The sequence below is a fragment of the Trichosurus vulpecula genome, chromosome 8 (assembly GCF_011100635.1).
Source record: "Trichosurus vulpecula isolate mTriVul1 chromosome 8, mTriVul1.pri, whole genome shotgun sequence".
Taxonomy (NCBI): domain Eukaryota; kingdom Metazoa; phylum Chordata; class Mammalia; order Diprotodontia; family Phalangeridae; genus Trichosurus; species Trichosurus vulpecula.
Genome location: NC_050580.1, coordinates 229,480,938 through 229,504,262, shown reverse-complemented (window position 1 = coordinate 229,504,262; position 23,325 = coordinate 229,480,938). Strand labels below are relative to the sequence as shown.

Sequence of the window (23,325 nt, the reverse complement as noted above, 5' to 3'; positions counted from 1 at the left end):
TTAAAACAATTTCTAATTTTACTAATTCAATGTTTTGTTTCCTTTCAATTTTGTTAAATTCTCCTTTGATTTTTAGTTCTTCAAATTGGTCTTTAATTGCAGGATTAATTTGTTAAGTTTTCCAGTTATTTTACTTGAATGTCCAATTTGTTGATCTACCACTTTTTTTAACTGATGAAAGTGTTTAGGTTGTACCTTTTCTCCTAAGTACTGCTTTGGGTATATCCCCCAATTTCTGGTATATTATCTCATTATTATCTTTAATGAAATCGTTGATTATTTCTACGAATTTTCCTTTGACACATCCATTATTAGGATTAAGTTATTTTGTTTCCAAATTATTTTTAATCTTTGATTGAAAAATCTTTTATTGAATAAAATTTTATTGAAATACAATCAGTAAAAGTTTCTTTTAATATATGTACTTTTCTGCATTTGTTTTATTTGTTATATTTTTTATGCCCTATTATGTGGTCAAGTTTTGTGAAGGTTTCATGCACACCTGAGAACAGGTACACTTCTTTCTCTTCCTATTCCATATTCTTCAGAAATCTATCATCTCTAACTTTTCTAAAATACTATTCAGGCACTTCATTTCTTTTTTGCTTATTTTTTGTTTGGATTTCTCTAGATCTAAATTAGGGCAAAGTGATATCCTTCAACTATTACAGTTTTATGGTCTATTTCTCTCTGTGACTCAAAGAATTTAGATGCATACCATTTGCTGCATAGATAATTATATTGATTTTAATTTGTTGTATATGGTACCTTTTAGGAAAATGTAGTTTCCCTGTTTATCTCTTTTAAGTCTATTTTTTCTGTTGCTTTATCTGAGACCATGATTGCTATTCTTGCCTTTTTACCTGGGGGGGAAGTATAAGAGATTCTGCTTCATCCTCTTATTTTAACCCTTTCTGTTTCAAATGATTCTTTTTTTGTTTGTTTTGCTCTTTTTATTTTTCTAATTAATTATTTAATTAAATTTTTATCTTCAAATATTCACTTCTATAAGATTTTGAGTTCTAAATTTTCTCTTGCCCCCTTCCCTCCCCAAGAAGGCATGCAATATGTTATAAGCTCTACATATACATTCATATTAAACATATTTTCACATTAGTCCTGTTGTAAAGAAGAATTAGAACCAACGGAAGGAACCACAAGAAAGAAGAAACAAACAAAAACAAAGAAAGAGCAAAAAGTATGTTTCAATCTGCATTCAGACTCCATAGTTCTTTTTCTGATATGGATAGGGTTTCAAATGTATTTCTTATAAAAAACATACTATTGGATTCTGGTTTCTAATCTATTTTGCTCTCCATTTTCATTTTTTAGATAAGTTAAGCATACTGAATTGAACCCTTGAACCAAGGCAACAGTTGGTACAGTCCTTGGTAAAATTAAATGAGGGATGTGATGGATTAATTGAAGAACAAAAGAAACCTGCATGGTTTACTGATGGGACAGCAAAATATTGGGGCCACAAAAGTCATTGGAAAGCAGTAGTCTATAATCCACATACTAGGTGAACTTTGGAAAGTACTGGGAGAGGTGGAAGTAGTCAATATGCTGAACTTATGGCAGTACATCAAGCTATTAAAACAGAACAAGGAGGAAAATGTCATATATTCACTGATTCATGGGCAGTAGCTAATGGGTTAGCTTCATGGATGCCCATGTAGAAAAATCAAAATTAGGAAATTAATGGTAAACAAGTCCGAGACAAAGAATTGTGGGAATATATATGGGACATGTCCTTGGTTACTAATTAGTCAGTTTTTCATGTTGATGTTCATGTGGCCCTCACCACGCCAGAACGTGCATACAATGCACACTTTGATCGACTAGCAAAGATTGCTACTGAACATACTGTCCCTACTATGACACCAATTAATCATCCAATAATAGCAAAATGGGTCCACCAAATGGCAGGCCATTTAGGGGTCCAGGCCACACACCAGTGGGCACAAGATTGAGGTATTAGTATCTTTCATTCATTGTTTTTTTTTTGTTTTGTTTTGTTTTTATCTTTTTTTTAACTTTCATTCATTGTTAAAACAAGTAGCAGAGGAATGTTATATAGGTCAATTGGAAAAGGAATGAACTGTTCCTCAGGTGGTGACTGGAGAGAGCAAGGGGAAAAGTTTCTGGCCAGATCTGGCAGACAGATTAAATTGGTCCCCTACCCCAAGATAAAGGATGCAAATTTATATGTACTTGTGCTGACATCTATTCAGGTGCACTAGTGGCTTCTCCTTATAAGAACGCAACTCAGAAGAACACCTGTAAAACTCTAGATAACTTAAGTCTATATTATGGAACCCCAATGCAGATTCAAAGTGACAATGGGTCATATTTCAAAGGTAATGAAATGAAGAGATATTGTATATTGAACAATATAGAAAGGATACATCATATTTCATATTATCTACAAGCATCTAGTTTAACTGAAAGAATGAATAAATTATTGAAAGAACAGTTAAGGAAGTTAAGCTCTAATAATTCATATCAACATTGGAAGGATAATTTGTTTCCCGCTTTATGTAATTTGAATAATATACCATTGGGAGGAAGTATACCTCTACCCAGAATGATGACCCCAAATCTGCACATTAGAAAACAGCAAACACATAAGATCCAAAATATTGAGTATTAGACTGTGAGGCAAGATGTCCCACCGCCGTACCTAGGAACACCTGGTTTGGCAGGATATGACTTACATTATTTAGAGGACTTTTGGTTGGATAAAAACGAAATAAGAAAAATCTCTACTGGAATATGTGTGAGGATCCCTAAAGATCATTTTGGTTAGCTATTTCCTAAATCAGGATTAGCAGCTCGAGGAAAACATGTATTGGCTTGACTGATAGATTCTAATTATCAAGAAGAAATTATTGTGACATTCCCAAATTAAGGTGAAGAACCTGTACAGTTTTGTAAAAATGATAGAATAGTTCAAGTGAAACACAGTTCCTTGTGAAACAATACCCCCTGTGAAAACTGACGCTCCTTCCTGAAATAACTATCTGAGGAAAGGAAGGATTTGGTTCTACTGATAGAATGAAATCGGGAGCTAAAGTATGGGTAAAATGGAAACTGGATGATGTTCCAAAGGCTGTGGAAATTATAGCACATGGGAAGGATAATGCTGTAAACTGTTGTTTATTCAGAAGAAGATGATTGCCAAATTGTACCCTTAACTCATGTATTCTACCATGAATGAGGCTATGATTACAGGTTCATAGACTGTACCCTATATCTACCTTTCTTCTGGTTATTGTCTCCTTGTATCCTTTTGGCTTTTTGTCTGTCAAATTTGCTTGCTAGATTTATTTCCTGCAGACTTAGTACCCTCCACCTGCAGATGCCTGATGACTTAAGCCAGATGTTATCTCCCGATGTCACCCTTGGACCTGACGACTAATGTACCACCCCTGGAGCTGGCTTCAACCAAGCCCCAGATGCCAACTAAAGAAGTGACCTCTCAAATGGGACTCTTGACCTCTTGGGCCAGGGACAGCAGCAGAAGAGACCTTCACCCCCTACTCCAAGATTTTGAGTCCCATTCATTCAAGAGGGGAATGATGACATTGTTCTATGTGCTTATTCTGTGTTATCCTTGTTATACTATTGTAAAGTTCTGTTGACACCGGCTAGTTGCCCTATTGATTGCTCCACTGATCTAGGTAATGGATAAGTAAGATCTTGTGGCCAAATGAATTAGTAATTTAAATTTGAAGATCTTTCCCACCTATTAATAGGAACATGTGAACTGCTTATGTCATAGGAAGCCCAAGTCACACGTGGTGGGAGGAACTTGCTGAAGGAGTAGAACAGGAAGGGTGTAGCAAGAAATGCTCAGAGCAGTTAGAGCTGAAGGAGAGAACAGATGCAGGCAAGGAGTCAGCTAGGATTTGTGAGTGTTGGTTTGTGGCTAGGCCCCAGCACAGGGGGAATGACTTTGAGATGGAGTGGCTCCCTGCTGTGATAACGTGTGTTAACTTTTTTGTTGCTTGGATGGATTGGACCTACTCATTTTGGGATTTGGTTCTCTGGTATCTGAATAAATGTTTTCCTTCTTCTGTCTTCTATATGGACAGTCTGTTATATTTTGCAATACAGAACCAAGTTAGCATATTCACAGCAATAGCAATTGTTGGGAATATTGCCTTGGCGATACAGCAGAAAAGATGTAGCTTCTGTTAAAACAAGAGCAAACCTACCGACACACAAAAAAGACCTAAAATAATAGTTTTGTAGATAATAAGCAAAAGAAATGAGAAAAGACAAGTGCATTTAGAGGCACAGTATCTGGATTCAAATCACATCTCTGTTTCTGACTAAAAGTATGACTTTTTATAATGACTCAGAGCAAACATGCCTCAGTTTCCCCATCTGTCAGATTGGGAGTGAGAAAGGAATGGTTGGACTACATTATCTTTAAGTTCCCTTATTAGTACCAACTTCTTTTATCCTATGCAGCGTGCAATGTTAGATTGCCTTGCCTGGTGATGATAATACTGATCTGAATGTTAATGAGCTCTGTTTCAATACTGAGACATAGCTGTTACTTCCCTAATGAAAGTTTGTTGTTAGCATTTTAGTGCTGAAACTTAAGATTCTTAGCTCTAAAGAAGTCCACAGGGGAACTGTGAATTTGGATGGGAATTTCTAAATAGTTAAGTTAGTTACTTTCTGTTCCATATCTATATCTATATGTAGATATGTCTATGGCACATAAGTGTGTACATATTATTTTCTACATTATGTATTTATATATCATATATAATAATGAGTTATTTTATAGATATTATAAGGGTGGTCAAAAAATATGAACAGGTAATTTGCAAAGGATCAAATAAAAACCACAATCATATAAAAAATGTTCTAAATCGCTAATAAGAAGATAAACACATGTTGAAACAACTCTGAGGTTCTACTATACACTCATTAAATTGCTAAAAATGACAAATGAGGAAAATGTCACCTGTTGGAAGGTCTCAGGAAGGACAGACATACTAATGCACTATTAGTAGAGCTCTGAAATGGTCAAGCCAGTCTAGAAAGCAATTTCAAACTCCAAAAGCTCATTAAAACTGAGAATACCTTTTTGCCCAATAATACCAATGCTAGGCATATACCCTCCCCACCAAGAAAGACAGAAAAAGTACCCATAGGTGCAAAAATATTTCAAGTAGCATTTTTTATTGCAGTAAAGAACTAGAAGTGAAGAGTGTCTCTCAACTGGGGAATGGCTAAATAAATTATGGTATGAAGATAATGAAGTATTGTTCCACCTAAATAAAGGCTGATAGTTTAAAGAAACCTGGGAAGATACACAGTAAAGTGAGCTGAATCAGGACAATTTATTAAATAAAAAATAACCACAGTAATGGAAAGGAAAATAACTTTGAAAAGCTTAAGAAATCTGGTCAGTGCAATGACCAATCATGATTTCAAAAGACTGAAAATGAGGCATGTTTTCAACTTCTTGACAGTGAGCTGATGGACAGAAGGTATAGAAGGTGACATACGTTTTCATGAATGGAGAATACGTGGATTTATTTTGCTCAACTACGTTTGTATTATAAGTGAGTGGGAACTTCAGTTTGTGGACGGAAGGGGAAGAAATAAAGGGTAATGGATAGTGATCTTGATGCCAAAAAGAAGTAAAGAATAAAATGTCAATGAAAGATTAAAAAATTCAGAGAAGAAGGAGGTTCAGAAGAAAGCATAGTCTAGAGCAGCAGCATCGTTGGTATCATGTACAATTTAATGCAAAGTTTTAAAAAGAACAAACTCTATGTAACAAATTCACAGTTTCAAATACAATCCTGTCTTCTGTTATTTAGATGTTGAAATGTTGATATTTATTAATTTCATAACAAGAATAGACTGAATCTCTAATTTAATTGATATAAAAGTTCCGAGATGAGAAAACTCAGACTATCAAAGCAGGTTGGTACCCTCTCTGCAATGCAGAGTGAGAGAGCTGACTGGGAAACTGAGGGGTTAAGTTCACGTAAACATAGACAGTGTGTCACAGGTAGGATTTAAATCAAGGTCACCATAACTCTAAGGCAAGCCTTTTATCTACTATTCCACATAAGTTCAGAATTTAAAAAGATAAAAATAAAGGAAATAAGTTAGAGGAATCATTTTTTTAATTTATGTGAGCATTTAGCAAATACTAACTGAAGTAAATGTTTATATGTTGATTAAAATAATTTGTAATAATGTATGTTTCCAAATTTTTCTTAGGAAAGCATCTTTTAGAAATACAACATTTTTCTTAAGTAACAGGAATGGGATCCTCATTTTTATTCTCCTTTTGTGGATTTTTTTTTCACTCACAACTACTAAATATTCTATAAAGAGTCCAACTCCTTTATAAATCCTTTATTTTGAAGAGGAAGCTGCCTAAGTAGTTCTCCATCCCATGCCTTTGCAGCGTACAAGACTTCCTACACCTAGTATACTCCCTCCTCACTTATAACACAGCTCAAGCATCATCCTCTATAAGTTTTTCTCTCCAAACCCTCCAACTGCTAGTTCTCTACCTTATCATATACATATGCTTTATGTAGTAGGTGTAAAAAGGAACTTGATGTCACACCAATCACAGCAACACATCTGAGGACTGCTGCTGCGAATAATTTCTAGGGTCTAAATACATAGTATAATGAACTATCTATTTATTCAGCACTAAACATAAAGCATTGTTCAATAAAGTAAAGCATAACATTGAATACAACATCCTTAAGCAAAACATATATATGTGTATGTGTGTGTGTATGTGTGTGTGTATATGTGTGTGTGTGTATATATATATATCATAACACTTGGTATGTCACATGGCACACAGCATCAGTAGCCTTCCCCAAAATACTTTTTTACACAGCAGGGGTTCCCAGTCTAGGGTCTTTCCTTGCACAACACATCCTTAAAGGGTAGCAGAAAATACCACACCATCCATCCCTAGGTCACAGTAAGAACAATCTCCTTAATCAATAGCAAGGGTCCAAGTAAAGTCCTCTTTCATCTTGACTTGAGGTTGACTTCCAAGTCCCATAGCTCTTCTTCTTCGGGGTCACTGCTCCCAACTCTCGCCTAGATTTACATGTAGGTAGCTCTCCACTCCTGCTCCATGTCTGAGCTCATGGGAACTGGTCCATTCTAAGCCCTCCCTGCTCCTGTCTAATGACAGGCTCCAGGGGTTCCTACCCACAGCTTCTGCCTCTGGAAAAGCAAAGGTGTAACAGGCCAACAATACACACCACCAGCACCACCATCTCAATTCACCTCAAAGGCCAGAGGCACTGTGTTAATCACTCAATTCACTTTAACAGCTCTGAAAAGAGGCTTAAGCTAAGCCTCCTTCCCATGGGCAGGTTCCTGCCCTACAGCTGTTTGCTTTTACAGCTTGGAAGCTCCTTCAGTAAGTCTCTGCCATCAAAGGTCTCCTCTCTGCTCTGAGAGGTCTCCTCCCAGCTCTCAGAGGTTTCCTCTCAGCTCTTAAAGGTCTCTTCCCAGCTCTTAGAGCTCAAAACTCCTTCTTCATCTCTTGTCTTCATTCTCGTCTTCTCAACACTTGCAGCTCTCTTGACACTGGCTCTCTCAATGTCTACTTTCTCACACCACTGGCTCTCTTTATATACAGTTCTAGTCAGCATCTGATTGGCTAAAACTCAGTACACATGTCTGATTGACTAAAACTCAAAGCACGTACTATTCTCAGATTGGCTAGAATTCAATCCAGCAAAAAATTCTACCTTGCTCGCCATTACGCTTAGGTAGGAAACATTCCATATTCTTTCAGAGTTGGCTGAAGTGGTAGTTAGTCTTGCTTAAGTGTTTTTATTTCTATTTTTATTCTTGTTTATAAAGGATGGTTCACTGGATTGGAGGAAAGAGGAATATATTCAGAAATGAAGTTGATGTAAAAGACAAAGACAAATAAAAATTAAAAAGAAAAAATGCCGTGGTGACAGTTTTCATAGATGCCATAGAACTATAATAGCCCTATATCTTACTAATCTCATATAACTTGATATGTAGTAGTATGGTGACTATTCAGTCTATCATGAAAGGCTAACTGTAAACATTTTCATTTCATGTCAGGTTCTAATTCAAGGTAGACTTCTTGAAGTTTGAGAACATGCTGAGCTCATTTTCGTTCCTGATTAATAAAAATTCTTAACCTTCTTTCAATGGATATTGGGCATATTTGGAAGCACAAGAAACTAGTATATGGAAAAGACATAATTTCTACCTTCCTCTAAGCCAGCATCATAGAAACTAGGGGAAAATAAATAACAAAAATGAAGGCCTTCTGTGATCATGACTGTAGTTCCTCAATACTGAATCTGTGATAGGGGAGCAGAAGTTGATTGCAATAAGCATAGAACATGGGTACATAATGCACTATCTGACACCATCCTTCTGTGTTAAGAAAAGGTGGGTAATAAAGAAAGGAAAAAGTCGACAATAGGATGGAGGAGAATATAAAATTAATGATCATAACTATGAATGATCATAGAATGAACTCAATCATAAAAATAGAAGAGGACAGCAGAGTGGATTGGAATATAGAATCCAAAAATACATTGTTTACAAGAAAAACACCAGGAAAATAAAGATGCATAAAAATGTTAAAATAGAGGCCAGGAGTTGGAGCCAAGGTGGTGGATTAGGGGCAGCCACCCAGCTGAACTCTCCCAATAGTTCTCTCCAAAGAACTTTAAAATAATGCCTCATATCAAATTTGGGAATGGCAGAGCCAATAAAAAAGGTCAAGGTGAGACCTTTTTCCAGCATAAGAAAACTCAGTAGGTCAGAAAAAGAAGTCTGTGACACTCAGGGTAGAGGTATGTCTGGAGCCCACACACATGGCAGCAGCAGCAGTGGCCACAGCAGCAGGAGTTTCAGAAGCTTCCAGCCCAGATGGTAAAGGGGTAGCACAACTAGTAAAAGGAGATTAGAGAAGAACTTTGCTGGCACTGATTGGCAATTCAATTGCCCATACATAGTTTTGAGTCACAGTTCCAAGGCAAAGAGAGCATTAGTACGTGTGATCGCAGGGAAAGAGGGTTTCTTCTTGGGTAAAGCTCAGAGTACAGACCAGGAAAGCAGTGACCACACCTCCCCCAGAATAACATGCTAAAAGCACTGAAAACTTGCAGACTCTCAGAACTAGCTCTGAAAACAGAAGCAACAAAAAGCCTAAAGCTTGGCATAGTGCCTCTTCCTCCATAAGTGAGTAGAGCCCAACTTTAACATAAAGTTAAAAGTCACAAAATAGGCTGGGAAAATGAACAAATTTTATATACTTGACCATGCAGTGACAGGAAGATAAAGACAGAAATTTAGAAGACCACATGTGAAAACAACTACAAGCAAAGTCTCAAAGAAAAATACTAATTGGATACAAGGCTAGCAAGAATTCATGGAAGAGAAATGGGGATAAGCTAGAAGCATTTCCAATAAGATTGGAGGTAAGACAAGGATGTCCATTATCACCACTGTTATTCAATATTGTGCTAGAAATGTTAGCTTTAGCAATGAGAGAAGAAAAAGAAATTGAAGGAATTAGAACAAGTAAAGAAGAAACAAAGCTATCACTCTTTACAGATGATATGATAGTATACTTAGAGAATTCTAGAGAATCAAATAAGAAAGTGCATGAAATAATAAACAACTTTAGCAAAGTTGCAGGATGTAAAATAAACCCACACGAATCATCAGCATTTTTATATATTATGAACAAAGCCCAAAAGCAAGAGAGAGAAAGATATTCCATTTAAAATAACTGTAGATTATATAAAATATTAGAGAGATTACCTTCCAAGACATACCCATGTCTATGTGAACACAATTATAAAATACTTTTCACAAATAAAATCAGCTCTAAATAATTGGAAAAACATCAGTTGTTCAATGTAGGCTGAGTGAATACAATAATGACAATTCTACTTAAATTAATTTACTGATTCATTGCTATAACAATCAAACTACCAAAAAACGATTGATCTGGAAGAATAAAAGATTTAGAATATAAAGAGGATTAATGAAAAGAAATGCAAGGGAAGGTGAGCTAGCCATACCAAATCTTAAATTGTATTATAAAGCAACAATCATCAAAGCTACTTGGTACTGGCTAAGAAAAAGAGTGTTGGATCAGTGGAATAGATTAGGTACACAAGACACAGTAGTTAATGACTATAGCAATCTACTGTTTGATAAACCCAAAGACTCCAACTTCTGAGATAAAAACTCACTATTTGACAAAAACTACTGGGAAAACTGGAAAATAGTATGGCAGAAACTAGGCATAGACCAACAGCTTACACCTGATACCAAGATTAAGTCAAAATGGGTACAAGATTTAGCTATAGAGACTGATACTATAAGCAAACTAGGAGAGCGAGAAATATTTACCTGTCAGATCTATGCAGAAGGGAAGAACTTATAACCAAACAAGAGATAGAGAACACTATAAAAGGCAAAAAGGGTAATTTTGATTGTATTAAATTGAAGTTTTTGTACAAATAGAGCCAATGCAACCAAGATTAGAAGGAAAGCAGAAAGCTGGGAAACAATTTTCATAGCTAGTATCTCTGATATGAACTCATGAAGATGAGTCTTCCTGACCACAGGCCTGGCACTATCACTGTGCCACAGATCCATAAAAATAAAAGTGTAAAAGTTAATAGAAGAACAATTTATATAATAACATCAACAATGTAAAAGGAATAACTTTAAAAACCAACTTTAAAAGACTAAAGATCTCTGATCAATCTAATGACCAAACTCAATTCCAGAATATTGACTATGGTTACTTACTGTCTACCAGGAAGGTAATGGATTCATTATGCAGAATGAAATATACATTTTTATACATGGCTAATGTGGGAATTTCTTTTGCTTTACTATGAATATTTTATAAGGATTTTTGTTTTGTTTTGCAGTGGGAAGGTGAGATGAGGAGAAAATAAATGCCTGTTAATTGAAATAAACTTTTTTTAAGTTGTAAAGAGGCAAATTTAGGCTTGAAATCTGAACAAAATTTCTATCAATTAAACCTGTCCCACAGCAGAAAAGGTAACTCTGGGATGTGGTGAGTTTTCCCTCATTACTGATCTTCAGGTAGGTGCTATATGACCAGTCATGTCATAGTACAGATTCTTTTCACATATGGGCTATGCTGTCATTGAAAGAGATATATTCCAATTCTGTAATTTTGTGTAATTCTGTACAATATATAGCCAGAATAACACACACACACACACACACACACACGTGTACACTCATGCAAGCACACACACACACACACACACACACACACAATCAGAACAACATCCTTTACGTGACTTTGGATCAAGAGTCTTGAAGTTGCCACTAGCTTCAATTTTTTTTAATTTGTAAAGAGATTGAGGTTTTTTTATTTATTTTTCAACATTTACTTTTATAATATTTTGATTTCCAACTTTTTCTCTCCGTCTCTCCCCTCCCTATCCCTCTCCACAAGACAGTGAGAAATCTGATTTAGGTTATACACGTACAATCACATTAAACACATTCCCACATTAGTCATGTTGTGAAAGAAGAATCAGAACAAAAGGGAAAAACTACGAGAAAGAAAAAAACAAAAAACAACAAAAAGAGAGAAAATAGTATATTTTGATCTGCATTCAGACTCCATGGTTCTTTCTCTGGATATAGACAGCATTTCCATAATGAGTTTTTCGGGATTGTCTTAGATTATTGTATTGCTGAAAAAAGGTAAGTCTATCAAAATCATCACAAAATGTTGCTGTTACTGTGTTCGTGGTTCTATTCACTTCATCCAGCATCAGTTCATGTACATCTTTCCAGGTTTGTCTGAAATCTGCCTGCTCATCATTTCTTATAGCACAATAGTATTACATTACATTCATATACCACAACTTGTTTAGCCATTCTTCAGCTGATGGGCATCCCCTCAATTTCCAATTCTTTGCCACCACAAAAAAGAGCTGCTATAACTATTTTTGTACATGTGCCACTCATTTTATATTCACAGACTAACATTCACAATTCTACTAATGACTGCAGATAGATAGGAGTTATGGAGAGAACAGACTTAAAGGAATATAGGAACAGTTAGGAATTAATATCCAAGCTTCCAGCAGAAGCCAAAGAAAGCTTCTATAAATTACCAACATCATTATTTGAATATATCCTCTTAAGAATCAAGCAGTAAGAGTTTGTCCAGGACTAGTCCTCACCTCTCATCTTTAGTTACACATGAGATCAAAAGCCTATTTTGCACATTCTTAGTCTTATTAGGAATTATTGGAAAAGAACAAGGTTATTACTGTAAATGGAGTCCCTTCTACTCCTAAGAAATCCTGTGCTCTGTATCCACAACCAGTGGAGAACCTTTGAGAGGCTATTAGAAGTCACAGTAACAACAAAAAGGAATCATTCAATTTACTCACAAAAAATCTGTCATTTCCCCCAAATCTGCAGAAAACCTTAAATAATAATGTCTTTTCCCCTTCTTTGAGTAATCAAACAGCCACAAACCACGAGGAGCTCAAAAATCCCATGAGCATGAACAACAAGGAAAATATAGAAGAATTGCAGAAGATAACAAAGGTATGATGTGAATGGTGGATTTGCTAACCAGGTGCTTATACTGGAAGAAATGGTTATGAGACCATGAAAATTGTGGGAGAAGTGGTCAGAAAAGGAAAAAGGAGAGAAAATTTTTTAAAAAAATAAGAAAAGCAAATAAAAGGAAGAAAGGTGGAATACCACCAAATAAATAAAGGAGCAACAAGATGCATACTCAAAGACAATGACATGACTAAATAGAGAACCATTTTTAATGATATGAACCTTGAAGTTAAGCAGGCACACAAACAAACAAAATTACAATGTACCACCTCCATCAAAGTTGAGGGGTAATTTTCCTTTCCAAGTTTATTCTGTTATTAGTAGCTAAAATATTTTGTCATTCCAGGCAGAGAAGACATTTGCCAGAAACATTTCAAACTTGCACAGTGTTCCGCTTTCAATTATTTCTATGACTAGGGTGGTCCCAATGATTGGTATAGAAGGAATAAAGGACATTTTACTTCTTCAGTTCTGTGGGTAGAACACAATATTGTATGAAGTGAAATGGAAGGGGGAGAAAGGATCTCTGTATGTAACAGGACTAATTAAAAAGCTAAACGGGGTCTGAGTATCAGTGACTTAGTAGAGAAATACTACAATTTCAAGACATCTGGTGGCTCATTAGATAGAGCACTAGACCTGGAGTCAGGAAGACCAGAATTCAAATCCAGCCTAAGATACTTCCTAGCTGTATGACCCTAGGCAAGTCACTTAACCTGTGATTGCCTAATATAAATGGACCCACTGGAGAAGGAAATGGCAAACCACTCCAGTATCTTTACCAAGAAAATCCCAAATGGGGTCACAAAGGGTCAAACATGACTAAAACCACTGAACAACAAAGTATAATTTCGGAAAAGTTCCCATTGCATAACATCTGAACAAGAAACAAAGATTAACACCGTTTTTCTTAATACAAAAATCAACGTTTTTTTAAAGGGATGATTCAGGCTATTAAAAAATTCCAAACAATAAGCTTGCATTTTCCAATTTTCATAAGCATTGTTTCATGTTTCTCAGAGGTAGATATTTTGCATAACTAAAAATGGCTGAAGGAGAAAATATGTGCCTCCACAAAGATATAGTAATAACAGACTCTAAACTCCATACAACTAGTATTTACAACTGTGCATAAAGATTTTGAAATAACTAATGATTAGGTAAGAATCCTCAAACTGACAGCAAGCCAGCCCGGGATACATTTTTAAAATATAAATAAGCATAAGAGACTAACTACAGGTTGGTAAAAAGAGAAACTCTCTTTTCTTTTTGCAGAATGATGCTATCTTGGTGCTTAAATGTGTCATCAAGATAAATATACCTACCTTTTTTTCAGTCCCTAATCTCTTTTTTTATTTTTATTTTTTACCTCATTGTAGTCACTGGCAGTGGTAAGTGAAGACTGAGCTTCTTCATTCAATGATTCAAGCACTCTCACTTCGGCACACTTCCCCAAAGGTTTCTGAAACTCAGGCAAAGACCTTCGGCCATAACATTTTCCATCTTTGATATATTTGGGCTGAACTTCTGGTAAGAAATCTGAGCAAGGAAACAAAATTGAAATACCACTGAATGATAGACCGTGTATCCGCATGATTCCTTCTACCTGACAAACAAACTTCAAATAACTGTTAGAATGGAGAAGGAAGTGAATGTGTTCGTAACATTACATATAGAGAGAACATAGGCTTCCAATTCTGAATGATTTAGCTCATCTTGGATATCCACTTGTATATAGATGGGGGAATATGATACTGGGTTTGATGAAAGAAAAAAATGCAGAATTCAAATTAGGAAAGAAGGGACCATTTCTGCTGTTCAGGATACTAAAATAAGTTGGAATTTCATGAGGGGGGGCCTAAAGTGACATAAAGAGAAGCACTGAAAATTGAACATTAAATAAGCATCTTATTAGCAATATAAAGCCAGTTCACATACCAATTATTTATTTATTTTTCTTTTTTGTTTTTCCAGAGGGGGGAAGGCAGGGCAATTGGGGCTAAGTGACTTGCCCAAGGACACACAGTTAGTAAGTGTGTCAAGTCTCTCAGGCTGGATTTGAACTGTGGTCCTCCTGACTCCAGGGCCAGTGCTCTCCTCACTGACCCACCTAGCTGCCCCCACACACCAATTTTTTTGCAATAAAAAACACTCTTACCTGAACAATTCCTGCATTAATGTCACTTTCAGAAGAAGAAACAAAAAAGATTCTAATCAGTAATAGTCATTTACACTAAATCTGACCTGGGCTTCTCATTAAGCAACCAAAAGTTGAAAAAGAACCTAAGAATTGAGCAACAAGGTTAAGGAAAACCACATACTTTGTTCTTCCTTAGTGTGAATTTTATCATTAAACAAAAAAAAAAAAGGGAAAAAAGAGATGCTCCCTACAATATATACATTCATATCTGACACTTTCATTTGATATGTTTTACATACACTATCATCACAATTAATAACAGGAACAAGTGAAGATTCTTCTATAAGCGATAGTTCTAAAAGATAAATAATTAACTTTACATGAGTCACAATTTTGATATAGATTGACTTTATCAATTTCATGGATGACCTGAAAATTATACAGTGCTTGGGAAAGTAAAATATCCCATAACATAGTTATGCAAGGAATTATGAAATACAGAAGAAAGGAAATTCCTGTATTCCACTTTTCTTTTTGTCAATATAGTCAAACTGAACCTCTGAAGAATATAACATAATTTATTATTTGACTGCAACAACCCTAACTATATGTGTCTAAATTCAGACATGGGAATTATTGATGAATTATGCAAGCATACAATAAAAATAAAAATGATTGGCCAGAGAAGACTTTATAGAAAAAAAAAACTATCCCTTTTTCATCATCAAAATGGGGCTTCAATAAGCAGTCTTTGCATAGTTTCTTTGGAAGAGTTTATAAAACAGAACCAAAGGAATGAAAAACGTGGAAGACAATGTGAACTATGTCACTGGAAAAACCTCTGACCTGGAAAATAGATCCAGGAGAGATAATTTTAAAATTATTGGACTACCTGAAAGCCATGATCAAAAAAAGAGCCTACATATCATCTTTCAAGAAATTATCAAGGAGAACTGCCCTGATATTCTAGAGCCACAGGGCAAAATAGAAATTGAAAGAATCCATAGATCGCCTCCTCAAATAGATCCCAAAAAGAAATCTCCTAGGAATATTGTCACCAAATTCCAGAGCTCCCAGATCAAGGAGAAAATACTGCAAGCAGCCAGAAAGAAACAATTTGAGTATTGTGGAAACACAATCAGAATAATACAAGATCTAGCAGCTTCTACATTAAGAGATTGAAGGGCTTGGAATATGATATTCCAGAGGTCAGTGGAGCTAGGATTAAAACCAAGAATCACCCACCTAGCAAAACTGAGTATAATGCTCCAAGGCAAAATATGGACTTTCAATAAAATAGAGGACTTTCAAGCTTTCTCAGTGACAAGACCAGAGCTGAATAGAAAATTTGACTTTCAAACACAAGAATCAAGAGAAGCATGAAAAGGTAATCAAGAAAAAGAACAAGAAAAAGAAATCGCAAAGGACTTATTAAAGGTGAACTGTTTTGTTTACATTCCTACATGGAAAGATGATGTGTATGATTCATGAGACCTCAGTATTAGGGTAGCTGAAGGGAATATGCATATATATGTATATGTGTGTGTGTGTGTGTGTGTGTGTGTGTGTGTGTATGTGTATATATATGTGTGTGTGTGTAAGTATGTATATATGTATGTGTATATATATATATATATATAGAGAGAGAGAGAGAGAGAGAGAGAGAGAGAGAGAGAGAGAGGGCACAGGGTGAGTTGAATATGAAGGGATGATATCTAAAAGAAATAAAATCAAATTAAGGGATGAGAGAGGAATACATTGAGAGAGGGAGAAAGGGAGAGATAGAATGGGGTAAATTATCTCACATAAAAGTGGCAAGAAAAAGCAATTCTATAGGAAGGGAAGAGGAGGCAGGTGAGGGGGAATGAGTGAATCTTGCTCTCATCAGATTTGACCTGAAGAGGGAATACCATACACACTCAATTGGGTATCTTACCCCACAGGAAAGAAGGAGGAAGAAGATAAAAAAGGGGGGATGATAGAAGGGAGTGCAGATGGGGGAGGAGGTAATCAAAAACAAACACTTTTGAAAAGGGACAGGGTCAAGGGAGAAAATTGAATAAACGGGGACAGGTTAGGAAGGAGCAAAATATAGTTAGTCTTTCACAACATGAGTACTGTGGAAGGGTTTTGCAATAATGATACACATGTAGCCTATGTTGAATTGCTTGCTTTCTTAAGTAGGGTGGGTGGGGAGGGAAAAGGGGAGAGAATTTGGAACTCAAAGTTTTAAAAACAGACTTGATCAGTTATAATTTTCAGGTGGTCTTCTCCTTTGGCAAGGTTTTCAATCAAATAATGTTTATTAAAAGTTTTATTTAAAAATTATATTAAAAGCCTGTAGCACCTACCATGTACCAGACTTGTGAGATACAAATACAATAAGTGAACAAATTCATAGTTAGAAGGAGCTTATACGCTACTGGAGAAAACAATTATATATGTAAGTATATGAAGAATAAATATAAATAAATACAAACAAGTTGAAATCAAGGCAGTTTGAAAATGAGGGCACTAGCAGTTGAGGGCATTGAGAAGACTTTATGTGGAAAGTGGTACATGAGTCAATCAATAAGCATGAAGTGCCTACTATATACCAGATAATATGCTAAGCACTGGGGATAGGAAGGAAGAAAAGAAGGAAAGAAGGAAGGAAGGAAGGAAGGAAGGAAGGAAGGAAGGAAGGAAGGAAGGAAGGAAGGAAGGAAGGAAGGAAGGAAGGAAGGAAGGAAGGAAGGAAGGAAAGAAGGAAGGAAGGAAGGAAAAACAGTCCCTGCCTTAAAGCACTTACAATCTAATGGGGGAGATAACATGTGAATAACTAAGAACATATAAGATATATAAGGAGTAGATAGAAAGCAGTTAGAGAGAGGAAGGCATTAGCCATAGAGGGGATCAAGGAAGGCCTCCTGCAAAAGTTGCAATTTGATCTGAGTATTGGAGGAAGCCGGGGAACTGGGGCAGAGCATTCCAGATCAGGTGTTAGCTAGAGAAAAGGCACAAAGATGTAAGGAGTCTTGTGTACAGGGAACTGTTAGTAAGCCAGTGTTGTTCGATTATAAGATATGTGAGGTGTAGTTAAGTGAAAGGTAAAAGCAAATATAAAGAAGAAGAGAGTTTATACTTGATCATAGAGGTAACAGGTATCTCCTGGAGCTCTCTGAACAGAGATATGACACACCAAAACCTTAGAAATATCATCTTAATAGAGTGGCAAAGTCAACTGGCAGAGTAGCATGATGAAGTACAGATTAGCTCCCCAATGGAACTCATCCACAAATATCTAGAAAATGTACCAAAACAATTCCTGGTCAGAAAATACAAGAATATGTCACAGTGAATCACATTTCCAACCCAGGTCAGCACAGGGAGACAAAGAATTCTGTGGACACTAAGGATGAAGTCTGTCCAGGAGTGTGTATGCTAAGCATTATAAGCACACAGGAACTAAAAAAGAACCCCAACTCTACACCAGGGAATGAGTCCCAGACTCAAACAAAGGGACCTCAACCTTCTGTACGGTGTGGGAAAAAGGTGCAAGATGGCAACTGCTGTTCACTAACCAGTTCTGGGTTACAAATCCAGGGCAAACTGAGGAGAGGTACTTGTGCCTAGGGATGGTGTTCCAGTGTGGGGAGCTGGTCATGAGCAGTAGGTCATGTACTGACCTAATTAGGAACAAGTTTAAAAATAAAACAGTAGCAGTGTCACTCTGATTCCAGGAGCAGAGTGGGGTCTCATTTCCTACCTCTTTCCTAGTCTGAAGCCTACAGCAGAATAGCAGAGGAAAGGCATCTCAGACCAAAGTCTGCAATTCTGCTATTCTGACTAGCTATTCCAACTGGCTGATAGTGACTGAGTCCTGCAGTAGTCTACTGCAACTTCCAACCAGGGACAAGGTCACAGTCATATTGCTCAGACTCAAATCCAAGTGAGGGACTTGCAGAGCTCAGACTAGAAGGGCAATGGCCAAATTTTGCCCTGCAAAGACCACTTTGGGAAGACTGAAAGTTTGCAGGTGCCCAGCCAAAGTAGTCTCTGAGATCCTAGAAAAACACACATTCAGTAAAACCAAGAAAGCAGAAAAAAAAGCCAGAGAGCAAAAGCCCAGGCCAGACATTTTCCACAGAATTGCACAGAGCATGGCCCTAATAAAATTAAAAGGAATAAATCAGTTGGAACAAACTAACCAAAAAAAGAAAAGAAGGCAAAGAAAAAGAAAAGAAAAGAGAATCCCACCATAAAATGCTATTATGGTAAAAGGGAAGAAAAGAATGGTGCCAATTCAAGTGAAGCTTCAAAGAAAAACATATATTGGGCACAAATCCAATCAGAATACCTAGAAGATATGAAGCAAGAATTTAAAAAACAATACCTAAAAATTATTTTGAAAAACAAATGAGAGTGCTAGAAGGGAAAATGAAAAAAGAAATGACAACTACCAAAGAAATATTTGTAAAGAAAATTAACTGCTTGGCACAAAAGGTACAAAATGCAGTGAGTCTTTTTCTCTGGCTGTCTCTCCAGTCCTGGCCAGGAATGTTCTCCCTCCTCCACTACGACTATTGACCTTCCTAGCTTCCTCTGATTCCCAATTAAAATACCACCTTCTAAAAGAAGACAACCCCTCTTAATTCTAGCGCCTTTCCTCTGTTAATTATTTCATAGTTATTCTGTATATAACTCAATTTGTATATATTTCTTTGTATGTTGTCTCCCCTATTAGATTGTAAATTCCTTGAAGGCAGAGACTATTTTTTGCCTTTTTTTATATCCCAGTGCTTAGCCTGGCACATAATAGGAACTTAATAAACATTATTTGATTGAAAACCTTGCCAAAGGAGAAGACCACCTGAAAATTATAACTGATCAAAGAAGCTAATGAGTCCAGGAGACAATAACTAATATTAAAAAAGTCAAAAGACCGAAAAATTAGAAGAAAATAGAAAATATCTCCTAGCAAAAGCAAGTGACCAGGAAAACAGACTGTGAAAGTAATTTTAAGAATCACCAAGAAAAAGCTTGATGTGACATTTCAAGAATCATAAAAGAAAACTAACTTGATCTTTTAGAAGCAGAAGGCAAAACAGAAAGTATCTACTGGTCACCTCCTGAAAGAAACTGCAAAATAAAAATGTCCAGACACATCATAGGCCTAATCTAGAGCATCCAGATTAAAAAAAAAATACAGCAAACAGCCAAAAAGAAAGAATCCAAATATAAAGAAACCACAGTCAGGAACATACAAGATTTAGCAGTCGTCATGGCAAAGGAGCAGAAAGCTTAGAATATGATATTCTGGAAGGCGAAATATCTAGGCTTTCGATCAAGAATAACTTTCCTAGCAAAACTGAGTATAGTACTAAGAGGGAGAAAGGGGAACAAATGGATCTTTAATGAAATTTAAGACTCCAAGTATTCCTATATATAAAAAGACCAGAGGTACATAGAAATTCTAAAATAGAAACACAAGAGTCAAGAGGGAAAAAAAATTTTAAGGACATTAACTAGGAAAAATTATTTACATTATAATGTAATAATGATATATGTTTATCATCAGGGGTCATAGAGGGAATCTGAAGAGTGAGAACAAGGGAGTAGTTTTGCATATTTACATTATCTTAAAATAAGATGAGGAAGGAAAGAAAAAAATATACTAAGAGAAAAAGAAGAAAAAAGCTAGGGAAAATTATCTCCTATAATTTGGATGGACAAGTAGAAGACAAAGAGGAAGAGTTGGGAGGAACAGGAAATACTTGAGCCTCATTCACATCTGAATTGGTCAAGGGATGGAAGAATACCCACACAGGGAAATGAATATAGTTGAAGCATACCCACAAAGAGCTGAGTATAGAAATACATTTCATTAAAAAAAAAAAACAAGCAGGAAAGGGGAGAATTAAGAGGGGAAATAAGAGAGGAATTTGTCTTAAGCAAAACAAACTTTACATAATGAAGATGCATCTTTAAAAAGGGTTAAAAAAAGAAAAGAAAGAAAAGATAAGAGCCTGTAATTGGGTGGAAAGTGCTGAAAAGAGAACAGCAGGAAAAAAAGAAGCATATTTCAGCAAATCGAAAGCACTGGTGCTAAGTAGCCTCTTTCTGCCTTCTTTATAAAGAAAGGATGAGAATAAAACATGAAAAGTATAAGAGAAGAGAAAGAAAAGGGGAAACATACAATTAACAATAATTGCTGTGAATTTCAGTGGGATCAATATATTCATGAAACAGAAGAGAAGAGCAGTATGGATTACAATGCGGAATCTAACAAAATATTTTTTTCAAGAAAAACACTTGAATTAAAAAGATTCATATAGAGTGTAAAATATATTAAGCTTCAGATGAAGTAAAAAAGGCAGTGGTAACAATCATAATATTATACAAAGTAACAGCAAAAAATAGACTTAATTAAAAAAGATAGAGAAACTACATTTTGTTGAAAAGTACCATGTTAATACAATTGAGTATTGTATTAATAGGTGCAGCTAGGCTTGAGGTGAGGAAGACTCATTTTCCCGAATTCAAATCTGGCCTCAAATGCTTACTAGCTGTGTGACTCTGGTCATTTAACCCTATTTGCCTCAGTTTCCTCATCTCTAAAATGAGCTGGAGAAGAAAATGACAAAGCACTCCCGTATCTTTGCCAAAAAAACCTGAAACGGGGTCATGAAGAGTTGGACATGACTAAAATATGAATGATCCACAACTGGATTAATACAAACACAAAACATAATACAACAAATGGTATACCAGTTTAATAATTAAAGGAAAAGATAAAATTGCTACAGAGAACAATAGTAAAAATATAAGATACATAAAATCATCTCAATGTAGGTTAGTTTCCCTTTAGAAACATTTCTACACATCATCCTCATATGATGTTCTAAAATATAATTTCATTTGCCCAGTGTACATCGAAGAAGATCAACTCAATCTTGACAGAACCTATTTGACAAAGACATTTTAATGAAGTTACAAGGACAATTAGGAAGCAAAATGTGTTAGAATACAAAAGAGATATAAAAATTTAAGAATATAAATGTAGAAACCTTAACATCCCTGGCATTTTCCCACTATTACTTAATTCACTCCTCTATCTATAAAATGTAATCTATAAATCTATAAAATGTAAAGCTGTGTCATGTAGAATTAGAATAGCACTCAAAGCATTCTGATTCTATTTCTCTATGTTTCAATAAGTAAAGTCTCTTTTGGCTTATGTGACAGTATAGTTATCCCTTCCACATTGCAGGAATTAAGGGCATAGCACCCACATAAAATGTTTTGGCCTTCCCTTTGTACCAGAGAAGTCTGAATTTTTTCTTTTTCTTTTATGGAGTGTTAACAGTATCTTATTGTGAAATCTGGGTTAATTAGTTGGTCATAGGCTCTGTGTTATCTGTTGGCCTTCCTGTGTCATCTGTGGCTTCCACAAAATTCCAAAAAGATTCCCATTTAATTTCTTATGCCGACCCACAATATACTGAAACTATGATGGGGAAAATCTTGATGTGGAAGGGATAACTGTATTGAGTGCCTGGCTTTTGACGATGGGAAATACAGCACTCTTCCAGCCCTTTCAACTCTACTCCAAGAGTGAGTTATTGCCATACCATCTGATCTGTTAGGGAAAAAAATCAATTATTTCTTCCATCATAAAGTAATACATTAGAAAAGTCTTCTGTTAGTGTTCAACAGCTACAAGACTGTGATGTTGAAAATAACCCCAGTCTTTGAAAGGCAAATGCCTTTCAAACAAACTCCTTTACTGATATGCTTTAACTTCCACGAATTATTCCTTTGTTAAACATTGTAAAGGAGATGTGGAATAAGAAAAGGAAAAAAATCCCACCTGGTTCTTCCAAGTGCTCTTCAAAGGAGAGAGTTCTGGATAAAACAAGTATTAGTGCTTCTTTAAACTGGTCAAAGTACACCTAAGGAAAAAAAAATGAATTAAGTTGCCATCCAAAGAATAAACATTGATCATTCACATAAATAGCAGGTCTGTGGAAAGTCACAATTTCCTTTTACTCTTGGTTTGTTTCTGTTTTTTTCTCCCTGATTTTTTCCTAAATACAGGAGAGGGGAAAAGGATAATTTTTTTTAACCTTTCCACCAAAAATTTCAAGATAAATATTCCCTCATTTCCTGAAAAGAAAGTCATTTAGCAAAAGAAAAAAAAAGACTTTGGCAACATTAGAAAAATAATTTTATATTTTTCTGGTCTTCTGAGTTGAAGGCAAGTAGGCACAAATAGAGCAGAAAAATAAGTGAAAATTCCCTAAGGATTGGGAGATACTAGAACAGGTGATCACTTGAATTTACTATCATTTGAGCCTGCTTTTCAGGAGATTGCTGAGAAAAAAAGCAATTATCTTTTCCAAATGATTTGGCCATGCCTAGAGGCAGAAAACAGACTTTCTCTTGGTCTCTTTCAGCCTGAGGATTTTGTAAACAAAGATTAACAAAAAGATAAATCTTTCAAGAACTATTTCTTCAATTCCATTAAATAAGATTTTGTCTGACTG

The 23,325-nt window shown here is 35.7% G+C and overlaps 1 protein-coding gene across 6 annotated transcripts in view; it reads right to left on the bottom strand.

Annotated features, from left to right (window-relative positions):
• Positions 1-23,325, bottom strand: part of NIN (ninein) — a 229,254-nt gene that overhangs the window by 163,492 nt on the left and 42,437 nt on the right. For all 6 annotated transcript variants that reach the window (XM_036734513.1, XM_036734512.1, XM_036734515.1 and 3 more), the window contains 2 exons: positions 22,650-22,731; positions 14,027-14,196 (listed from right to left, as the gene is read on the bottom strand). In XM_036734513.1, the coding sequence (XP_036590408.1) occupies positions 14,027-14,196; positions 22,650-22,731 (252 nt within the window). The remainder of the gene's footprint in view (positions 1-14,026; positions 14,197-22,649; positions 22,732-23,325) is intronic.